At 47.7% G+C, this 20809-nt stretch overlaps 1 protein-coding gene and 1 long non-coding RNA gene across 7 annotated transcripts in view; one reads left to right on the forward strand and one right to left on the reverse strand.

The window, feature by feature from the left end:
* Window positions 1-20809, forward strand: part of PIP5K1B (phosphatidylinositol-4-phosphate 5-kinase type 1 beta) — a 315659-nt gene that overhangs the window by 24721 nt on the left and 270129 nt on the right. Inside the window, exons 1-2 of one of the 6 annotated variants that reach the window (XM_049633283.1) lie at window positions 14460-16401; window positions 16562-16719. The exons of 3 other annotated variants lie outside the window; for them this stretch is intronic. In XM_049633283.1, the coding sequence (XP_049489240.1) occupies window positions 16594-16719 (126 nt within the window). In that variant the 5' untranslated portion in view covers window positions 14460-16401; window positions 16562-16593. Of the gene's footprint in view, window positions 1-3393; window positions 3479-14459; window positions 16402-16561; window positions 16720-20809 lie in introns of those variants that run through there. 2 more of the 6 variants (XM_049633305.1, XM_049633324.1) reach the window with 2 other exon arrangements.
* LOC125924788 (uncharacterized) lies at window positions 19856-20322 on the reverse strand. Its single transcript, XR_007458578.1, has 2 exons — window positions 20073-20322; window positions 19856-20038 (listed from the first exon to the last, which is right to left on the reverse strand). It is a non-coding gene; the product is annotated as an uncharacterized LOC125924788 (long non-coding RNA).

Consider the following 20809-nt stretch of genomic DNA (forward strand, 5'->3'; position numbering starts at 1 on the left):
AGGGGAAAAAAAAGTAGAAAAAAAATTTGTTGGAACAATATTAGTTTTATTTAAAAAAATTTTTTTTTCATTTATTTATTTTTGAGAGAGAGAACACAAGTGGGGAGGGGCAGAGGGAGAAGGAGACAGAATCCAAAGCAGGCACCAGGCTCCGAGCTGTCAGCACAGAGCCCGACACGGGGCTCGAACTCACAGACCGTGAGATCAAGACCTGAGCCGAAGTCGGACGCTCAACCGACTGAGCCACCCAGGCGCCCCTGGAAAGTGTTAGTTTTAATGAAAGGCTACAAATAACTTTATTCTCTAACATCTGGGGAGACGATTGGACAAACTGTAATAGAACAATACGCTCTTCTTTGTATTATAGAATACTACGGAAAAGCCCCTGGAAAATAAATATAAAGTAGGGTATAGTGCTATAAAAGAGGATTTATAATTCAGTACATGGATAAGCAAGAGAAAGCGTAGAGTACTTTTATGCGATTTGCTTTGATGCTTTTGTTGACCTTTTTATTGGGTGTATTTGGTCGCATACGAATATGATAGGAGGATCACGAGAACATAATTCACAGGCTGTCGTACGATGGAGAAGATAACATACAGGGTCAACAAGATTTGGAGCACCTGATACCACCCACCAGGAGCCATTCACCAGTGACAGTCCCTTCCCTGCTTTCCGTACGGGTGAGGATAGGGCAATTGTAGAAATACTCCACGAGACTAATTTGGGATGAATGCCAATTATTATTATTATTTTTTAAGTTTATTTATTTTGAGGGGAGCCTTGGTGGTCAGCCGGTTAAGCGTCCGACTTCGGCTCGGGCCATGATCTCACGGTCTGTGAGTTCGAGCCCCGCGTGGGGCTCTCTGTGCCGACAGCTCGGAGCCTGGAGCCTGCTTCGGATTCTGTGTCTCCCTCTCCCTCTGCCCCTCCCCTGCTCACGTTCTGACTCTCTCTGTCTTTCAATAGTAAATAAATGTTATTAAAAAAAATTTTTTTAATAATGTTTATTTATTTTGAGAGAGAGTGCGAGCAGGGGAGGGGCAGAGAGAGGGGGAGAGAGAGGATCTGAAGCCGCTCCACGTGGTCAGCACAGAGCCCGACAGGGGGGCTCGAACTCCCAAATGGTGAGATCACGACCTTAGCTGAAATCAAGAGTCAGGCTTCTAACCACCCAGGGGCCCCAGGACTGCTACCAATTCTTGAGAAATGGCCCATATCAGCAGATGAGACTCATTTGGGGATTAAAAAGGTTTTAGATCTATTCTAACAGCCCATATCCTATTCCATTTGGAAATTGTGTCAAGAAGAAGTTTCTCAATTCTTAACCGATTTCACACTTTAAGTACTATGAGAACTAAATTGCAGGAAAGCAGAGGATTTGAGTAAGCCCAAGGAGTCACTGGAATGGAATTTGACCTGGACTATGTTGAGAAATAAAACTCTTGAGCTTGTCATATCAGGTGTATTGGAACTGACAGTAAATTCCATGGATTTCATTGGGTGCTTAAAGTGGGTCCTACCCACCTTGTATATACACTCAGTACAAATACAAATCAACTAGAGTGGAAACAGGAAAGGGATCAGTGATTTCCTGATTGTTTTGAATTGCTCTAATGTATCTTCTCTGTTTTTTTTTTCCCCCGTGAGAATTATTCCTGAGATGGGACAAGATTGGGGCACCTCCTTTACACTCTTAGTTGAAAATTGTTCCTCCTTACTTACCTTCAATCATTAACAGGTAAACAGATAACCATCTCCGGAGCCATCCCTGTTAAGGAAAGTTACCTTTAGCACAAGCCTACGGACTCTTTTAAATATGTGTGATAATTTCGTTTCAAGGGACATGGGTCATGTTCGAGTGCTGCTTTCGAGCCTTAGAGTTAGTCTGTGCTAGACTAACTCTTGATGTCTGAAAGTTGCGGTGTTTCAATTTAACATCAGTTGACGAGTCTCTGTTCTACCAGTATGATTTCTGATACTTGTCCTGTCTGGGTAGGATGTGTACGTTTTGCCCTGCAAGTTTCCCAAGAGAGGGAAACTTGACCTTGCGTTGTGTACGGTGGACAGAATCTAAGATGAGCCAATTTCCTTTGTCTTCCCAGCAAAGAACAGCCTGTGAAATGAAGCTGATGTCGCCTATTTCGACGGGTTATTGGGAAGATGGGCTAAAATAAAGCAATATTGGTAGTAGGAATTAGGTAAATACTGAGTCGTTTGTTTTGTGCTTTTTATAACAGGTCTCAAGCTTTTTGTGAGGTGCTGAGGGCAAAGGGGGTAACATTTAGAGTGGGGGTGAGGTGGGGAGGGAAATTGCAAAACAGATGAGTGGGTTTCGCCCTCAACAGATTTACAGCAGATTAGAGGAGCCAGGCACTGTTAATTAGGGGTCGATAGGAGTGCTGAGTATGGCAGGGTTGGGGGTAAAGCCAGCCCAGGGGCTCTAAAGTAAGCCTTGGAGGTGGCAGGGGAGCTGGTGGTTCTCCAAATCTGAAGACGGGCTGGTGCCAAGGGCTTACAACATGCTGTGAAATTGCTTTTACAGGGGTGCCCGAGTGGCTCAGTCTGTTGAGCGCCTGACTTCAGCCCAGGTCACGATCTCGTGGTTTACAAGTTTGAGCCCCAGGTCGGGCTCAGAGCCTGGGGCCTGCTTCGGGTTATGTCTGTCTGTCTGTCTGTCTCTCTCTCTCTCTCTCTCTCTCTCTCTCTCTCTCTGCGCCCCTCCCCTGCTCACACTCTGTCTCTCTGTCTCTCTCTCTCTCTCAAAAATAAATAAAAACACTTAAATCAAAATAGAAGTTGCTCTTAGTGCTGCACTTCAAAAAGTGTTAAAATGTTAGAATTATGCTCTTTGCTTGGGCACATGGCCTTTTCTTTGCAGTGTTTCGGGAAGTATTTCATAATAAACAGATTGCAAGCCTTTTTATAACGTGGAGGCAAGGAGACTAGGAGACGAGGAAAGGAGCGAGCCGGGCTCCAGCACCTTCCGGCTCATCCTCCGCTTCCGGGGCTCCTGTGCTTCTATGTGAACCAGGCCAAGATGGAGTTGCTTCTAGAAGCTCTCGAAATCTTTCCTGTGACCCTGGGGAATCAGTAGTGGGGTGGAGGAGATAAGCATTTTCTTTAAACCGCTCTTACGGACTTAGCATTCTCCGGTGTGTATTTCCAGTTATCTGCAGGCATGTCTCCTCTTTCCTGCGGGGTTGTAAGTTCCTTGAAGGAACGAGGGTTGCCTGATTATTTTTTTAGGAAATAAAACGTTGCCCAGAGCGGTTATCTTGACCTCAGAATCATGTTGACGGATGGAGTCCCCTGGATCACTTGCACTTACTTGTGGCAAAGTCCTGTTCAGGAGTTTCTGAAACGAATCATCCGGGGTTTGGCGTATCTGGGATCCGAAGGAAATTCATGCCCTTGCCACTTCTGACTTCGGCTCCACTGCCAGATCCCCTTCGGCCCACTTGGGCAGCGGCGATGGTACGTCTCACGTGGTCTTCATTCATATTTCTTCCGAAGCTCCCAAGTGTGGCCACCTCCTGTTGGCGAAAAGGACCTCAGAAGAGGGGGCGCTTGGTCTCCAGTCTGATAGCTAAGCCAGGCAGTCAGTTGGGTCTGGTAAACCGAAGATAGCGGGGCCTAAAGAAAATAGTTAACCCATCTAACAGGTGCGGCAAGGCCAGTAGTTTTTCCCCGGGCGAGGCATTCTGGGAGTGCTCAGGGTTAAGTAGCCCCTGGCCTGAGAGAGACGTCAGGAACACAGCAGAGTAGAGAGGTGCGCCTGCCCCTTTGGCAAAGCCTGGTAATTCTTGGCTGCGTGGAGTGGGCGTTTCAACTGATGGCTGCCGCCGGGGTCGGGCATCCTTTAAGCTTGTCATCCGGTGGTGACCATGAAGGAATTGGAGCCTCGGACCAATTCTGATGCTTTGCACCTGCGGAGGGAGGCCAGCACCTTGTTCCTTGTAATAGAAAGGAAGGGTGTTTGATTTAGGTGTAGACCACAAGGTGACCGTAAATACTCATGTACTTGGGTAATTGAGTCGGCGCTCACTTATTTTTAGACATCATGTGAGAAGCTGGTCACCCAACCACAAAACTGCCAGCGGGAGATGGGAAGCAGATGGCTGGAGAGAACCTTGCTCTGTGTTGTACGTGCTCACACAGCACGGTGCTGGGGGCTGGTTACTCCTCTGGCCCGATGCCTTGTCTCTGCCCAGTCTCCTCGAAGCATGTGAGCTAGCCTGGCATTGCAGCCGAAACGCTACAGCCTTGCCTGTCTTAGTTTTCGCTGTTTGTCCAGCCTGTGTCCCTCGGTCCTTCGCACTGGCCAACGTGTGAAGAACGATGGCTGACCGTGGTGCTTCCTAAAGAAATTTGAATCAAGTGCTCTCTTCCTTGAGTCCCGTTGTCTCTGCTGTACACAGACTCCGTGTGACTTTTAGGTTTGGGGGGCACAATTGGATAAACGTTTTCTCAGTCAGTTTGGGGCCTGTAGACCAAGGGTTTTTAACTTCCCTTCTGAGATCACCACTTACTAAAATACCTAGACTCTGTAAGGGATCGTTTAGCTGGTAAGATGCAGCGAGATGTGCTGCGGTGATTAAGAGCATGAATTTGGATTCGCATTCAGCCTCTGTTTCTTCCATGTGACCCCGGGAAAGCCACTCGACTGCTTCACTCGTCAGCATGTTCGGCTATAAAATGGGGGTAATTGTGTGCCTCTGTCGGTGAGTTGTTGTAAGGTGGGATTCTTTGGAAGATTGTCTGAGAAGCCCTCAAATGTTTGCTGGTGTTGACTGGACAGTTAGAATGATCAGCGCGCCAAAGGTAACTGGAAAAGTAGACGAGTTTCACCCCATGGAGGAACTCAGAGTGGAGGTGAGGAGGTAAGATCGTGAAACACAACCAGCAGGGCCGGGAATGCGAAATAAGACGGGGCTACCGAGAGTTGGGAGAAGGGAAGGGTCACTCCGGTGGGGGAGGCACACAGGATTACTGCAGCTGGAAGAATGACCAGAGAAGGGGGACGTGTCCCAAATGGGGGAGGGGGAGGGGAGAAGGACAGCAAGAGCAAAGGCTGAGAGCTCCACGTGACCTTACAGCTGGGTTAAGAACTTGGCCACTGAGGACCAAAGGGTAGCAGGCAGGTGATTCCGGAATATGTCATGTGGACTAGATAGAGAAGATCCTACTCTTTTCCCTATGCTTTTTTTTTATTATTATTGTGCTGACTGATACTTGCTCCCCTGGCTTCCTGTTCAAATGCCCTGAGACTCTCAAAGGGATGGGATTGTCTCTGCAGTCTGTGGAAGGCCAGAGGAGAAACTGGGTTGATAAACAAGGAAGAATGGGCTTATCTTCAAGCTATAATTTAATGGAGAAGCCATTCTACATAGCATTGGGTGAGGTTAAAAGGGGGTGGGAGGGAAGTCCGTCAGTTTGTCGTGGGAACCTTCTGCTAAGCAGACAGGTGGAGGCTGAGGCTGATGGGAGTTTGTTAAGACCAACTGCCTAAGTGGAAGAAGCAGTAGGGGTGATTGTCTCAGCATCTGCTGGGTGGCTAAGTGGACTCAAAGTCCAATACCTTTTGGTTTTGTTGGAGTCACTTGGCAGAATACAGTGGGGGAAGTCACTGCATGGGACTTACCACTGGCCACTCAGGAAGAATTACTGTAGGATGTGGAAGACCAAGGAACCTTTGAAGACAGTGCTGATGATCTGTTGGAATTACTTGCAGTGAACCCTTTAGAACTTTTTTAGACATAGAGAATTCTCAAGACTACAGCGTAGAGTGTGGGCGGCACTCTTAGATGAACACGGTGCCCGCGTCCCAATTCCTGAACCAACATCTCTGCGTTATAATCGACTGAAGTGTGCACTCTATTCACGTTTGCTGATTTTCCCGACTGCCCTTTTTGTGTTCCAGTTTGCATCTGGGATACCACATTACATGTAGTTGTCGTGTCTCCATGGTTCCTAACGACGGTGCCAGTATCTTAGATTTTTCTTGTTTTTGATGACCTTGACAGTTGACAGAATTACTGTCCGGTGTGTTACAGAATGTCCCTCAGTTGGGATTTGTTGCATGTTGTCTCATGATGAACCCAGGGTAAGGTGTTTTGGGGAGATAATGTGCTGTTCTCATCACATCATAGCAAGATTACATATCCTATTAACATGACATCACTGTGATGTTGATCTTGATTGCCTGGGTGAGGCAGTGTTTGTCAGATTTCTCCACCGTAAAGTTATTCTTTCTTTCCTCCGCCTTTCCACACTGTACTGTTTGGAAGGAAGTCCCTATGTGCAGCCCACACTTTAAAAAGTAGGAAGTTACGGTCCTTCCCTTGAAGGAAGAGTTTCTGTAAGAATTATATGGAATTCTAGGGCACCTGGCTGGCTCAGTCGGTGGAGCACTTGACTCTTGATCTTGAGGTTGTGAGTTTGAGCCCCACATTGGGTGGGTAAAAAAAAGAAAGAATGTGGAAATCTTCTGCATGGGAGATTTGTCTATTCTGCACCCATTTGTTGATTTTTAAAAATTTTTTTAAATGTTTGTTTACTTTTGAGAGAGAGAGAGCGAGCATGTGCGCAAGTAGGGGAGGGGCAGAGAGAGAGGGAGACCCAGAATTCGAAGCAGGCTCCAAGCCCTGAGCTGTCACCACAGATCCTGACGCGGGGCTCAAACTCGTGGACCGTGAGATCATGACATGAGCCAAAGTCGGATGCTTAACCGACTGAGCCACCTAGATGCCCCATCCCCCCATTTGTTTATTCAGTCATTTATGTCTCTGTGGCCTCCTCTATGTTATACTTTTTGAGTTGTAATCTGATGCTGCTTTACTTTCTTATGTTGTCCTAGCTTTGGCCCCCATTTTTGTTTGCTCTTTTAGTTCATTTCTGTATCCCTGACGTGCCCCCTATCATTGTGGGGTCTTGTTTGTTTGCTTTCGCACCTCCTTATTTCCTGACATTCTAAGCACTTGGGGCTCGTCCTGTGTGTTTCCTGTCTTGAATCTCTTGGAATCTGAAAACAGAAGAACAACTCTGGTCATGAGACATGGGACTAGGGTGTTAGGAGGGCGGAATTTAAAACATTCAGTGGAAATACATTGGATCTCATGGATTTTAAGGGACATGTGACCCAAAAGGGCTGAGAGTTTCTGAAGAATGGAATTCTGGTTGCACAAAAACTATGAAACTTGATGAGACAGACGGGAGACGGCATCTGGGTTCAGAGGATACTTGATGACTAACTTGATTTTTATTTTTATTTTATTTTATTTTATTTTTTTAATTTTTTTTTCAACGTTTTTTTTTTTATTTATTTTTGAGACAGAGAGAGACAGAGCATGAACGGGGGAGGGGCAGAGAGAGAGGGAGACACAGAATCGGAAACAGGCTCCAGGCTCCGAGCCATCAGCCCAGAGCCTGACGCGGGGCTCGAACTCACGGACCGTGAGATCGTGACCTGGCTGAAGTCGGACGCTTAACCGACTGCGCCACCCAGGCGCCCCTAACTTGATTTTTAAAAGGCTCATGCAGAAGACTTGTGATTGAACAGGGAGTTTCCATGAAAGGCATCACTAAAAGTTACTTGGCTGGTGGTTTGTGAAAACAGTATTGTGACAGCACTAAACGAAGTGGGTACAGTTCACCTTCAACCGAGCTACATATTTCATTTCTCTGAAGTCCTCTCTAATCTTAAGCGAGTCCCTTAACAAATATTCATGGGGGCATCAGGGTGACTCAGTTGAGCATCCCGTTCTTGATTTTGGCTGAGGTCGTGGTCCCAGGGTTGTGGGATCAAGCCCCACATCAGACTCCACACTGAGCGTGGGACCTGCTTCAGATTCTCTCTCTCTGTCTCTCTCTTTCTCTATTTCTTTCCCTCTCCCTCCCCTCCCCTTGCCCTCTGCCCTGCTTGCTTGCTCACTCTTTGTCTCAAAAATTAAAAAAAAAAATACACACACACACACACACACACACATATTTCTGTAACACCCACCGTGTGAACTCACTTAGGCTCCAGGAACACCCCAATAGGCCAAGCTGCTGATATCTGCGTTGTTAAGGAGTATACGTTCTAGTTCAGGGAGACGTATAACAACGAGGTATTTTTTAGAATGACAGATGGTAATACATGCCACAGGGAAAAGTAAGCAGGATTAGGGAATTGGGAGGTGGGCGCTGGGATTCTTATTGAAAATAAAGTCGTCAAGGAGAGCCTCGTTCATAAGGTGGTGACCTTTGCGCAGCGACTGGAAGGAAGTAAGGTAATGAGGCATTAAGATACAGATGACGTAGCCCCCCCACTATTCTCTTACACAGATGACACCAAAAGGTATCCCAGTGTGTAATGTGTGTGGCGTGTTATTTCTAGTCGTACACGCTCACAATGTTCAAACTAGAAGTGAACACAAAACTGAACTATCACTGTGTAACAAACACACCTTGAAGTGATAAAAGGCAGTGCTGGTGAGGTTGTAGGGAAATAGACATACCCACCTCTTTACGGATGATGTAAGTGTTTGGAGAGCAGATCCAGGAGACGGCCCTGCCCTGCCCTTTGTCCTAGGAAACCTACCCCTGGATATGGTACTTGAGGCAGAGGGAGCAGGGCGTGTGGAAAGTATGAAGGAGTGTGCTTGGTATGTTCTAGGAATAGAAAGTTGGCCAGTGAGGCCGAGGTGGCGTCAGCAAGGCAGAGAGCAAAGGCGGGAAGCTCGGAGAGCCGGAGGGAGTAGGAGCCGGCTCGTGCCTGGGTGGAGGTCACTGCCAGTCACGTAAAGTACGCGTGGGTGCCTCTTCCCAGAGCCGTGCGCTGCCACGGACCTGGGCTCTGTATGTTCTTCTCGGGACTTGGGCTTTTTCTTTGCGATGACAGAAGCCGTTGGAGGGTTTTGAGCAGAGGAGTAAGGTAATTAATTCCATATTTGAAAAGGACCATTCTGGGTCTTAGGTGCTTGTGGGCAGAAGTGGGGGGACCGGTTACGAGGTCTTTTAATCTATTGATATATTTCCAACTGTTTCTATAAATCTTTTTTTTTAATTACTTTATTTATTTAGAGAATGAGCAAGCGAGCCGGAGAGGGGCAGAGAGAGAATCCCAAGCAGATTCTACACTGTCAGTGTAGAGCCCAGTGCGGGGGTCGAACTCAGGAACCTGAGCTAAAATCAGGAGTCCCGATGCTTAGCCTCCTGAGCCACCCAGGTGCCCCAGAACCTCAGTCTATCTGTATGTATTTCACAGAGTAATAATCGGCATGCCTGCCATTTCCCCATCTGTGTGTGTTAGCAATTTTCTTCCGTTGCCATACGCTCCTCTGTTTTATCGTTTTTAGTGGCTGCCTGGTCGTGTATTAGTGTTGCTGCTGTAAAAATTTACCATAAATGTAGTGACTTCTGAGGACACAGATGTAGTATTCTACGGTTCTGATGATCAGAATTCCTACAGTTGAGGTATTGGCAAGACAGTGTCCCTGCTGAAGTCTCTAGGAGAGAATGTTGTCTTGCCTTTTCCGACTCCTGGAGGCCTCCACGTACTTTGGTGCATGACCCCTTCCTCTGTCCTCAAAGCCAGTAACAGACCAACCTCAAATCTCATCTCTGAGTCTCTCCCCTCTGCTTCTCTTGTCATGGCTCCTTCTCTGGCTCTGGCCCAGGCAGGGCCCGCCTCTTAGCATGGCCCTTTGTGATGTGTTGGGCCTGCTTGGATAATCCAGGGTGATCTCTCCATCTCAAAATCCTTAAGTGAATCACATCGGCAAAGTTCCTTCTACCACGTGAGACCACATATTCACAGGTTCCGTGGGTCAGGCTTGGACATCTTTGGGAGGGGACATTATTTGGCCAACCGTGGTTGAGGTTTTGTAGTTCATTTAACCATTTCCATTGTTGGATATTTAGACTGTCTACTCTCTCAATATCTGTTGGATATTTAGACTGTTTGGGGCCATGATGATATTTCTGAGGGGCATATTTGTTTACTTGGACCTTCTTTGATTTCAGATTTATTTCAGAATGAGTCCCTTAAGATAAACATTCAGGTGTAGCTTTCCTGGTTTCCAAAGGGCATAAACATCTTTTGTATTTGCCCTCCAAAGGCACAGTTAACGTTATCCTAGGTCCAGCGGGTATGTCCGTTTTCCCTGCAAACTCACCAGCATGCTGTTGAAAGGTGGGTTTCCATGGCTTTTGCTACAAGATGACATTTCGTTGTTGTGTTAATTTCTTCACTGGCCAGGTTGAACCTTTTTGGCCTACGTGCAGGTGTGTGTTTGAGGCCGTACAGTGTGTGGTATGTCCTTTGTAGTTTGAAAATAGTGTCTTTGTTTGTTTTGCTTCTTAGTTATAGCTGGAGCTAGAAGAATGGAGACAGAGAGAGACTAGTGCATAAATGAGAGGATGAGGCTGACATTAATACATGACACGTACAGACCTATTTTGCTTCCCTTCTCCGGCAAAGAAAAAAATGATCTTCACAGTGAAAAGGGAAGAATTAAGGGGGATGTAGAAGACGGTGAAAGAACATCTAGTTAATCTGAAGGAGTTCAGATCTCTAGGACCTACTAGATCATATCTGGAGGTGTCGAAGGAGTTAGTAGTTACCACCTTTGAGACACTGCCAGTGATCGTTGAATAAATTTTGCAGGGGGGAGACATTTCAGAAGTTGAGAAATATGCAAATGTTCTTCTGTGCAACTTTTGAAGGAGTTTAATTCCTGACACGTCAGCGTATGAATCGTTCCCTTGCAAATATTCTGGATTACCATGCATGTGCGTGATTTGCAGACCCATAGAAGAGATTGTATTGATCCCTAGAAACCAGCATCAATTTACTAATGTGCAGTCACTAATTGATCACATTGCCTTTTTAAAAATGTTTTCATGTTAATTTATTTTTGAAAGACAAAGTGCGAGCGGAGGAGGGGCAGAGAGAGACACGGAGACACAGAATCTGAAGCAGGCTCCAGGCTCCGAGTTGTCAGCACAGAGCCCCACTCGGGGCTCGATCTCACAAACCATGAGATCACGACCCGAGCCGAAGTCGGTCGCTCAACTGGCTGAGCCACCCAGGCTCCCCCACGTTGCCTTTTTCGAGAAGTGTTCTAGATCGGCAGAGGAAGAGAGAGCCATAGACGTGGAAGCATTTGACAAAAACCTTTCACACATTTCCTTACGCACATAATAGCGGTTGGAGGATGGCAGAACGATCCAGTAAGTTCACAGCTGAGTCTATTCATATGCCATAGCTCAATTAACGATTGAGTGACAGCTTGGAAAGAAGTCCCCAGAGGCAGGACTTCAGATTTTTCCTTGGCCCCCATGTAAGAAAGATCCTTAGGACTTGGATAGAGATCTTTAAAAGCCCTGTATTTTATCTGGCTGATGACACAAAGTTCAGTGGGCCAGCTAATAAACCAGTAGAATAAATAGTCATGCTATGAAATATATATTGTCCAACTATGACAATGGCTCTAAACCATATTTAACAGAAATAATGAACATTTCTTAAAAATGGAGGTTGCTTTGAGAAATGAAGCTGCAGTTGATTTTCCTTCTTTTATGGCTTTCCTGAATTTCCCCCCAATTAAGAATAAAAGCAGTAATAGTTTTCTAGCAAAAACAAGTTTGATTCCTGTTTGATGGGAGAATGCTAGGTGCTACCTATGGTTCATGTGAGAGCACAAAATAATGTGAAAATTGCTGGAATGATAGGAAAAGATCCAGGTGCTAACCCTGGCACTGCCGTTAGGGAGTTAGTTTTCATCCTGGGCAAGCAGTTGGCCTCGCCTTTCTGGGTGTGAGTTTTCTTATCTGAAAGGTGGGGACGGAAGGGGGGTGGGGTGACCTTAATCACTCTGCCCCATTCCCGCTCTCCTGTGGTCATCAGGCACTTACAACTTGGTCCTCGTGCTCCTCAGCGAGTTGAACAAATTTCTAGACTAAATGGAACCTTCCAGATGTTTCTGGATTAAACAGACTGTTACAGGCCCTGTGTGAAAAGGGCTCCATTTACTTTCAATCTGCAAGTTCTTTCAGATCTCCCTCCTTCAGGGTCCTATGAGACTCCTTATTTTCAGCCCTTCAATCCAGGGTTAACTAAGCACTACCCTTGAACCCCTTTCGATCAACCAGCCAAGACCAACATCTGTTCTTGTTTAGGGCTCAGACCCACCCCTTGGGATTTCAGAATGAGCTGGAGCCTCTGTTTGACTGGTTCTGCATGGCTTTACCCTTTACCCAAGGAGGACTTGCCCTCAGCATCTGTGTCCTCCATCGGGGCACCTCAGACCATCCTGGTCAACATCTGCTCTCGATCACAGACTCCTCCAGCCTCCTCCCTGGCCACCACCATTTTGATTTAGCCGTATCCGTCGTGAACATTTAATTTTGAATTTTTAAGCCTCACGTTTTATCTTCCCAACGTAGATCTCCATGTTATCAGTCCTAAAGGGGTTGAGCGGTTTCCTTGTGTGTCTGGTCAAATTCTTCCCTATCATTAGTCGTCAGATATGACCCAGCGTCGGTGTTTCTGCTTTTATGGAACATGACGTCTTAGACACCTTTGTACAGTCTAGCCTTTTGGCTTCTTTTGTCTTATTTCCTTAAATTCTCGCAGTTGAGGTCTGTGATTGAGGCCCAAAGCCACATGGTTCTTGTTTCGTTTTGGTCGCCTTTGTTTTGACTGACTGCAAAGCAGTCAGGGCACACTATGGGCACACTATGTTCTTCCGTGAAAACTTGAAGGTATTTCAGAATTCCGCGCTTCCGCTGAAACATGTCTATGTCCGTCTCCTTCCAGGGCTTCCCTCAATACCGAAGTCATTTGGGGGGCAGGAATAGAGCGCACCCTGAGGTCTCTCAGGTGGCAGTACTTTTCAGCCTGCTCTTACCTAGATTCTTTTGGGGCTTCGTCCACCTTGGATTCTTCCCACGGTCAGCATTTTTTTTTTTTGCATTTTTGCAGCTCGACTCGGGCACTCCCAGCTCTGCTCTGCCTGTGCATGCTCCAGGCTTGGCAGCTAACTTCAAGTTCTAAGTCTCGGTTAATTACTGCTCGGCCCAGGCGGCAAGGCGACGGGCATATTGTCCAGGCTCCGGCATGCTCTCTCCCTGCCTGCCATAAGTGGATCTTGGGTTCATGCGTTATGTTTCTGGTTAGCCCGTAGGGAGTCCGTATGCTTGTCTGAAAAACAGTTCTTTAACTTGCCACCTGTAGCCGGTCCTTCTCTGCTCCTGTGTCCTTGGAGGCCATGTCCCCACCCCCTTTGCCTAGAAAGCTCTCCCAGCCCAGCCAGCTGGAGATAAGCAGAGCGAAATGGAAAGCCACTCCTGTGTGGCCCCAGGCTGCTCTGTACACGTGCTTGCGTCAAATGTCCGAATTTTCTTCCTTAAGTGAAAGGTTTTAGAACTGATGCTTTTGTCAGATGGAGATGATGCTTGTTCCTAACAAGCTCCCTATTTACAAATAGGAAGTACCTAAAGCCTTTAAGGTGTGGGTGCTTCTAAAGAAGGTTTTCAGTCTGTCTGCTCTCCAGACCTTTTTGGGGCTGGGTAAACGTTAAGTAGTGTGGACGTCTGGGTGGCTCAGTGGGTTGGACGTCCAGCTTCGGCTCGGGTCGTGATCTCACGGTTCGTGGGTTTGAGCCCCACGTGGGGCTCTCTGCTGACAGCTCGGAACCTGGAGCCTGCTTCGGGTTCTGTGTCTCCCTCTCTCTCTGCCCCTCCCCCACTCATGCTCTGTCTCAAAAATAAAACATTAAAAAAACTTAAAAATATTGCTGTATTACATCTGCTTAACATGATGCCACGGAGTGGAAGTGAAGTGACTATTACGTGTGTGTAGTTCGCAGCAGTAGAAGATAGAATAGCCCGTTTCTTAATTGTTCCAGAGATGCCTGGCTTCAAAGGATAGGGGTGCGTTCTGATACAGTTTGACCTTGAAAGTCTCTAGAGGTGGGCTTCTGTGCAATGCAGGCGTAAGACCTTTGTAACCAGGACGCAGGTTCACTAGCTGTGACAAAGTCACTGGGGCTCCTGTAGCAACTGACTTGTTTGCATGTCATAAAACTATGATATAATGCTAGGCAAATATTTATTTAGCGAGAAGTGTAGGTGTGCACAGTAAGTCTTGCTCTTTCCTTATGGAGCATTTCCTTATGAAGTTCGTTCGTCCCTGACTCTAGGACACTGTGATATCATGGGAGTGGCACAGGCCATAAATGTCACAAGATCTGAGTTCAAGCCATGATTTGGCTAAGTTGTCTGCCAGTTGCAAGGCTTGAGGTTTGTAAGTCACCTGAGGGTCCAGACGTGTTTTACCTACATGATTGGGAGAGATTGGGAGAAATACTGAATTAGGTCATTTCTTTTTTTTTTTTTTTTAATTTCTTTTTTTAACAATTATTTATGATTGAGAGACAGAGACAGAGCATGAGCGGGGGAGGGGCAGTGAGAGGGAGACACAGAATCTGAAGCAGGCTCCAGGCTCTGAGCTGTCAGCACAGAGCCTGACGCAGGGCTCGAACTCACGGACTGTGAGATCATGACCTGAGCCGAAGTTGCACGCTTAACCGACTGAGCCACCCCTAGAACACACAGTTCTTTTTTTTTTTTTTTTCTTAATGTTTATTTATTTTTGAGAGAGACGGAGACAGAATGCTAGTGGGTTAGGGGCAGGGAGAGAGAGGGAGACACGGAATCCGAAACAGGCTCCAGGCTCTGAGCTGTCAGCACAGAGCCCCAGGAGGGGCTCGAACTCCCAAGCCGCGAGATCATGACCTGAGCTGAAGTTGGACACTCAACCAACTGAGCCACCCAGGCGGCACCTGAATTAGGCCATTTCTAAAGACTTTTTTGCTTTTCCGTATCTAATCAGTGTATCTAAATGTCATTTCACCTCTCCTCTTACAATTATTTGCCCATTTCACCAGGCTTGGAAATACAGAAAATTACAAAGGAAAAAAATATATATATAACCCGTATTTCCATCACACAGACAAAATCATCATTTACATTTTAAAGTATTTCGGGGCGCCTGGGTGGCTCAGTTGGTTAAGCGGCCAACTTCGGCTTAGGTCATGATCTTGCGGTCTGTGAGTTCGAGCCCCGCGTCGGGCTCTGTGCTGACCGCTCAGAGCCTGGAGCCTGTTGCGGATTCTGTGTCTCCCTCTCTCTGACCCTCCCCCGTTCATGCTCTGTCTCTCTCTGTCTCAAAAATAAATAAACGTTAAAAAAAAAAAAATTTAAAGTCTTTCCTTCCAGTCTTTTTTCTAAACAGATATAGGTAAGAGTGGCTAAACCATAGTGCGTACATATATGTCACAAGTGGGATCATACCATATGCACATTTTCATAAAGTGGTTTTTGTTTCATTTAACATCGTACTGTGAGTATTATCTCGTGTGGTCCGAGTAGTGCTGTGTTTACGTAAAACTACGTAAAAGCTTGGTCATTTCTGCAGTCTGTTCCAAATGTTCTCTATTCGAGAGCCCATTACAGGCACTCTCCAAGCCGAGCACACTTGTCTTGCAAACATCCTGTGAGTACACACAGCCAGGCTTTGCCGTCATCTCAAAGAATAAGCAGTAGGAAGACCCCAGAGCGCTTTGTGCCCGTGGCAGGGGGTCAGGTGGGCACAGCCAGGGACCAGAGTGAGGGTGACAGGGGGCTCCTAAACAGTGACATACGCGTGGGACCCAGCAGGGTCTCTGGTGTCTTCAACAGTTATGTCTGGGCACAACTTGGTGAAACAGAGCCGATGGGGATAACGGAAGGAAACTTGGTAACTAACCAAGGCTTTCTTGCCTGTGCCCTGCTCCGCCCCACTTCTCGCTGCCTTGGTTGGACACCCCTCCGCCCCTCCCCCACGTATCTCCTTCTCCTCCACGGGCCTGTTGCATTTTGTTCATGCTGCAGATAAGGTTCTTATCATATCGTGACTGGAAGGTTTCTTTTGTAGCAGTTGCTGGGTGTGGGGAGGGGTAGGGTAGGTTACAAGACGTGCCAAGCGTAGGTCTCCCCTTCCTACATCACTGAACTTCAGGGTAGAAAGACAGTCTAGTTAAGGTCAGCAGAGCCTGTGAAGATGCGCAGTCACTGAATATTTTAAAATCGTTTTCTCTTTCTTGTTTGCTGGTGCGTAGCGTTTCAGCTGCATCACGGGCTGTATGGTTTTGGCGGGCTTGCACCCACGGGGGTGCCTGGGGTAGGACACACTCCACTGCGCGGGAGCTTTTACAGATGCTCTTAGAGGCCCCTTCTGGTTCTAAAATTCTGTGATTTCTAGCATTGTTTCTATGGGAAGAGGCATTCCAAGTTCCAAGCAGCCGAACTGTGGATCTCCCCTCCTTTGAGTTGCGAAACCCCCATGTATGAAAGTGTCCTTGAATATGCAGGTAGGTGTATATAATTCCTTTTATGTGTACGCAACCATAAGACCACTGTCGAATGAAACCGCCACCCTTAATGTGGCAGCCACTGCCTTCAGAGCCTCCCGCCATTTGGTTCTCCTCACAGTGCTTGTTTGAGGTGGGCATTACTGCCTCCATTTTACAGATGTGGAAGCTGAGGCCCAGCGGAGCTAAGACATGACCACAGGTCTGTCCAACTCCGAATCTTGTGACCTGTCTTCTTTGGTGCCTGCTGCCTCCATCCCTGCACTAGCCAGCCTTCCTTCTCTCTGCTTTGTCCCCAAAGGTCCTTCCACAAGAGAGGTGAAAATTAATTTGTTTTTTTAATATGTTTTGATGTTTATTTTTTATTTTGAGAGAGAGAGAGAGAGAGAGAGAGCGCGCAAACGGGGGAGGGTCGGAGAGAGACACACACAGAATCCAAAGCGGGCTCCGGGCTCTGAGCTGTCATCACAGAGCCTACGCATGGGGCTTGAACTCACGGACCGTGAGACTGTGACCGGAGCCGAAGTCAGACACTTAGCCCACAGAGCCACCCAGGTGCCCAAATTCTTTTAGCTGTATCCGTGTTAAAGCAGTACTACTCGCTTTGAGAGACCCAACTCGTTGATTCTCGTAGATGGAGTCATGGACCACGATGGGGGTTTTTCACTCTTTTCTCGGTGGGCAGTGAACGGGCAGTTGACGTGGTCTCAGAATCTGTAGAAAGAGTAGCCTGAGGGAAACCTTCTGTATAACCCAACACTGAAGTGTCCAATTAGAAACATCAAGTAAACATACCAAAGCTCATCTGTAGGGAATAGACTGGGGTAGTCAACAATGATGAAAAGCAGGCCCCCCCCCCCCCCCCCCCGCTGTCTCTTAAAACATATGTACATTGTTCACATGAATCTAGCTTAAAACATGAGCCGGGATATTCATGTGTTCATTTGCTTACTTACCCATCGGATTTTTGAACCCGCTTATGTCCCAGATTCCATGCCAGGCCCCCAGGGACACAAAAGTAGATGAGACCCAGTCCCTGCCTTCAAGGAACTGAAAATCCAGTGGACAGCGGGCCCAGGAACATCTTTTAAAATTATTTCGGTTTTAAATACGCTCTCATGAGGGTAGGGCTTATGAGCGAAGACGAAACTCCTTTACCTGGTAGAGACTTGGCGAATATTGACAATCACGGAAAGGGCGAGCCAGTGGGTGTTGATCGGCAAAACCCGCTGAAATATACTTACGTTGTAACTGGGGACTTCTGCACGGCTTACCGAAGGTGAGTTCTGGATCACGTTTGACTGCTCTGCCCTCTTGAGATGTGCTCTTCGTGACATAAGGCAAGGGGAGAATGAATGCAGCAAGGTAGGCCCCCGTCCTGTGCTTGATTTCCTTGGGTTCACTGCTGGGTATGAGTTGAGGCTCTGCGCTTCGTAGCTGGATCCCCATGGAAGGAATCCTATTAGGGTGGCATCCGAGGACATGCTCAGGAGGCTTAAAATTGGGAGCTTCTTTGGAGCCTGTTGCGTGAGGATCAGAGTTGAGCTCAGTGGTGCTTCCTGGTGGCCGGGATCCCTTCCTGAACCACACGTGTGTTTCTGGAAGAGGAGGAGGGTGTAGGGGATGCGAATCTCTTCTGTGGGCCGGAAGTCAGTAGGCTCCGTGTCTACAGCTGCCGGAGGCTCTGTGTGGCTCCGCGGGGGATGCAGGTGGTACAAGGTGAGCCCAGGAACTGCGGTGGCCCCCGTGTTGAGGCTGGGGCACAATGGACCTCATTTTCACCAAGTCTGTTTTCCGCAAAATGTGCCGCCATGACAAAGTCCTCTGTGTAATCCTCCTCAAACAAATAGATGTCGTGGGATGCTGTCACAAGACAACTTTATGTCGTCACCCACTCTCCCGTTAAAAGTTATTCAGCAGAGAGGTGCCTGAGTGGCTCGGTCAGTTAAGCGTCTGACTTTGGTTCAGGTCATGGTCTCATGGCTCGTGAGTTCCAGCCCCACATAGGGCTCTGTGCTGACAGTGCCTGGGAATATTCTCTCTCTCTCCCTCTCTCTCTCTCTCTCTCTCTGCCTTTTCCCTTGCCACCCCACCCTCTAAATAAATAAATAAACTTTAAAAAGTTTTTCAGCAGAAAACATTTTTCCTCTGTTTGGATGAAAACATATCACATGACCGTGCTGATACGTCTTACGTTATAAAGAGTCCCCTCTTAATTTGCCAAATACTTAAAATATCTAATACCATGTAATAGTCAAACCTCCCAACTTCATTCACATTTATACCTGTTCCCCCTCCTCCAGCTACGGCCTCTTGCTGGGAGAAGGGTCTGTGGTTGGACGCTTTCTCTCTTGCTTACTCAGTAGCTCTTGCTTCTGGGTAGGGAGGGTGTGGGAAGGATGGGACAGGGCCTAGGAAAGTTTGTATTGGCAGACAGTGTCACAGTAGAGCTGTTTTTGTGTTGCGGGTTTTTGGCATTGGATCTTGCCCTTAGGGGGCCCTTCGGTGCGTTCTTCAGAAACATCCTGCCATCCTGTCTGTGAGGACCGCCTCCCTCCAGCCACCTTGGTTTGGCTGCTGTACAACTCTGTAGTCTCCTTGCCACTCCTTTCTCAGTCTCTGGAAAGCTCACTGGTCCACTCGCTCTCCTATCTGTTGGGTTCCATTGCCATCCACTTGGCCCTCTTTGGGCGGAGACTGGCAGAGCCCCCTACGTATGCTCTTGGCACGATCCGAATCTGGGCCATGGCACATGCACATCCTTGGTCCCCACAGACTTGGGGATTGCATGCTGTTCCCAGTGTAGGTGTTGTGCCACTTGGCTTGTCCATCATCAGCCAGCCCGCCCGCCCGCCCATCCCCCGCTTTCGATTTCTCAGGCCAGAGTCACCAGCAAGGTCGTGGTGTCTCCCATATTGTGGGAGTCTCGTGCTCTCCAGCTAGTCCCGCTGAAGGCCTTTGCTGGACCGGAATGGGGAAGCCGGCTCTTCTTAGGCCCTCCCTCTGGGACCAGACTGCCCACGACTCGTTCAGTCATTCCCTCCTTGTAGCCACCTGCAGCCTGACATGTTTGCACCCTCACTCTGGGTGAGTTCAAGAGCAGTGAACTTGGTTTGGGGCTGTGTCTTCTGAAGAAGTGCATCCAGGCCTGGCGCTTCACCTTGGAATGGGATAGCCATCTTATCCTGGTGGCTTAGTTGACACGTCCCTGTTAGCATCCTGGGATACGTTTTTGGGAGGCAGTGCTTATCCTCTCTCTCACTCTTGGAGGCTCACAAGGTACACAGCATAGAAGAGGCTTCCAGGCCTCCTGCCTGCTTGTCTGCAGCCTCTTCGTCTCCTGACCCTCCTGCTCCGAGGCCTGTGCTCACACTGGGTCTCCCTACTGGAAACTCACTGCCAGTTCCCTGCTCCTTCTTTGCAATGCTGGCTCCCCCTGAGCTTTCAGGGTTCCTTTTTTTTTTTTTAAGTTTATTTATTTATTTTGAGAGAGAGTGCAGGGGAGGGACAGAGAGAGAGGGAGAGAGAGAATCCCAAGCAGCCTCCACGCTGTCAGTGCAGAGCCCGACACAGGGCTCAATCTCATGATGGTGAGATCGTGGCCTGAGCCGAAATCAAGAGTCGGTGAGATCGTGACCTGAGCCGAAATCAAGAGTCGGTGACATCGTCACCTGAGCCGAAACCAAGAGTCGGTGAGATCGTGACCTGAGCCGAAATCAAGAGTCAGATGCTCAACCAATTGAGCCACCCTGGCACCCCGAGCCTTCAGGAATCTTAAATGTTGCTGCCCCAGAAAAGACTTTCTTGTCCCTCCCCCCCATCTAAATAGATCACCCCTTAATTATCTATCACTGCACCCTGTCCCCTTCATTTTCCTCACAGCCCATATTACAGATGATATTTTTTCCAAATAAAAATTCTACAGACTCTCCCATCAAATTGTAAGCCCCGTGAAGAAGTCCACGTCTGTTTTATTCAGTAATACCTACCTAGTTGGTGCCCGTTAAATATCTGCTGAACAAATGAAGGCATGAATTAAAAAAGGAAATGTGGCTTAAGCTATGATTTCCCAAATGGATCTCCTCTTTTATGTTAACTCTTAACATCTGGGGTCTTGGTTGTGTGGGATTCTGCCGCGGAGTTTAGGCATGCTGATAGGAGCCTAAACTTCTGGTTGTGTACTTTTCTGGTCATTAATGATGCCCCCCACCCCACCCCGCTCACTCTCATGACCTTCCAACAAGAACTTTGTTTTCGGCAAGCGGGGCAGGGCCATCGCCCCATTGTACAGATAAACACACCAAGGGGAAGGAGTTAAGTGTGGGTTCCCCAAAGGGTGAATGGCAAGCCTGGGCCAGAGCTCAGCACTCCCAATTCCGTCCTGGGCTTGTTCACTTCAGTCTCCCCT

This window comes from Panthera uncia, chromosome D4 (genome assembly GCF_023721935.1).
Source record: "Panthera uncia isolate 11264 chromosome D4, Puncia_PCG_1.0, whole genome shotgun sequence".
NCBI classification, from domain to species: Eukaryota; Metazoa; Chordata; class Mammalia; order Carnivora; family Felidae; genus Panthera; species Panthera uncia.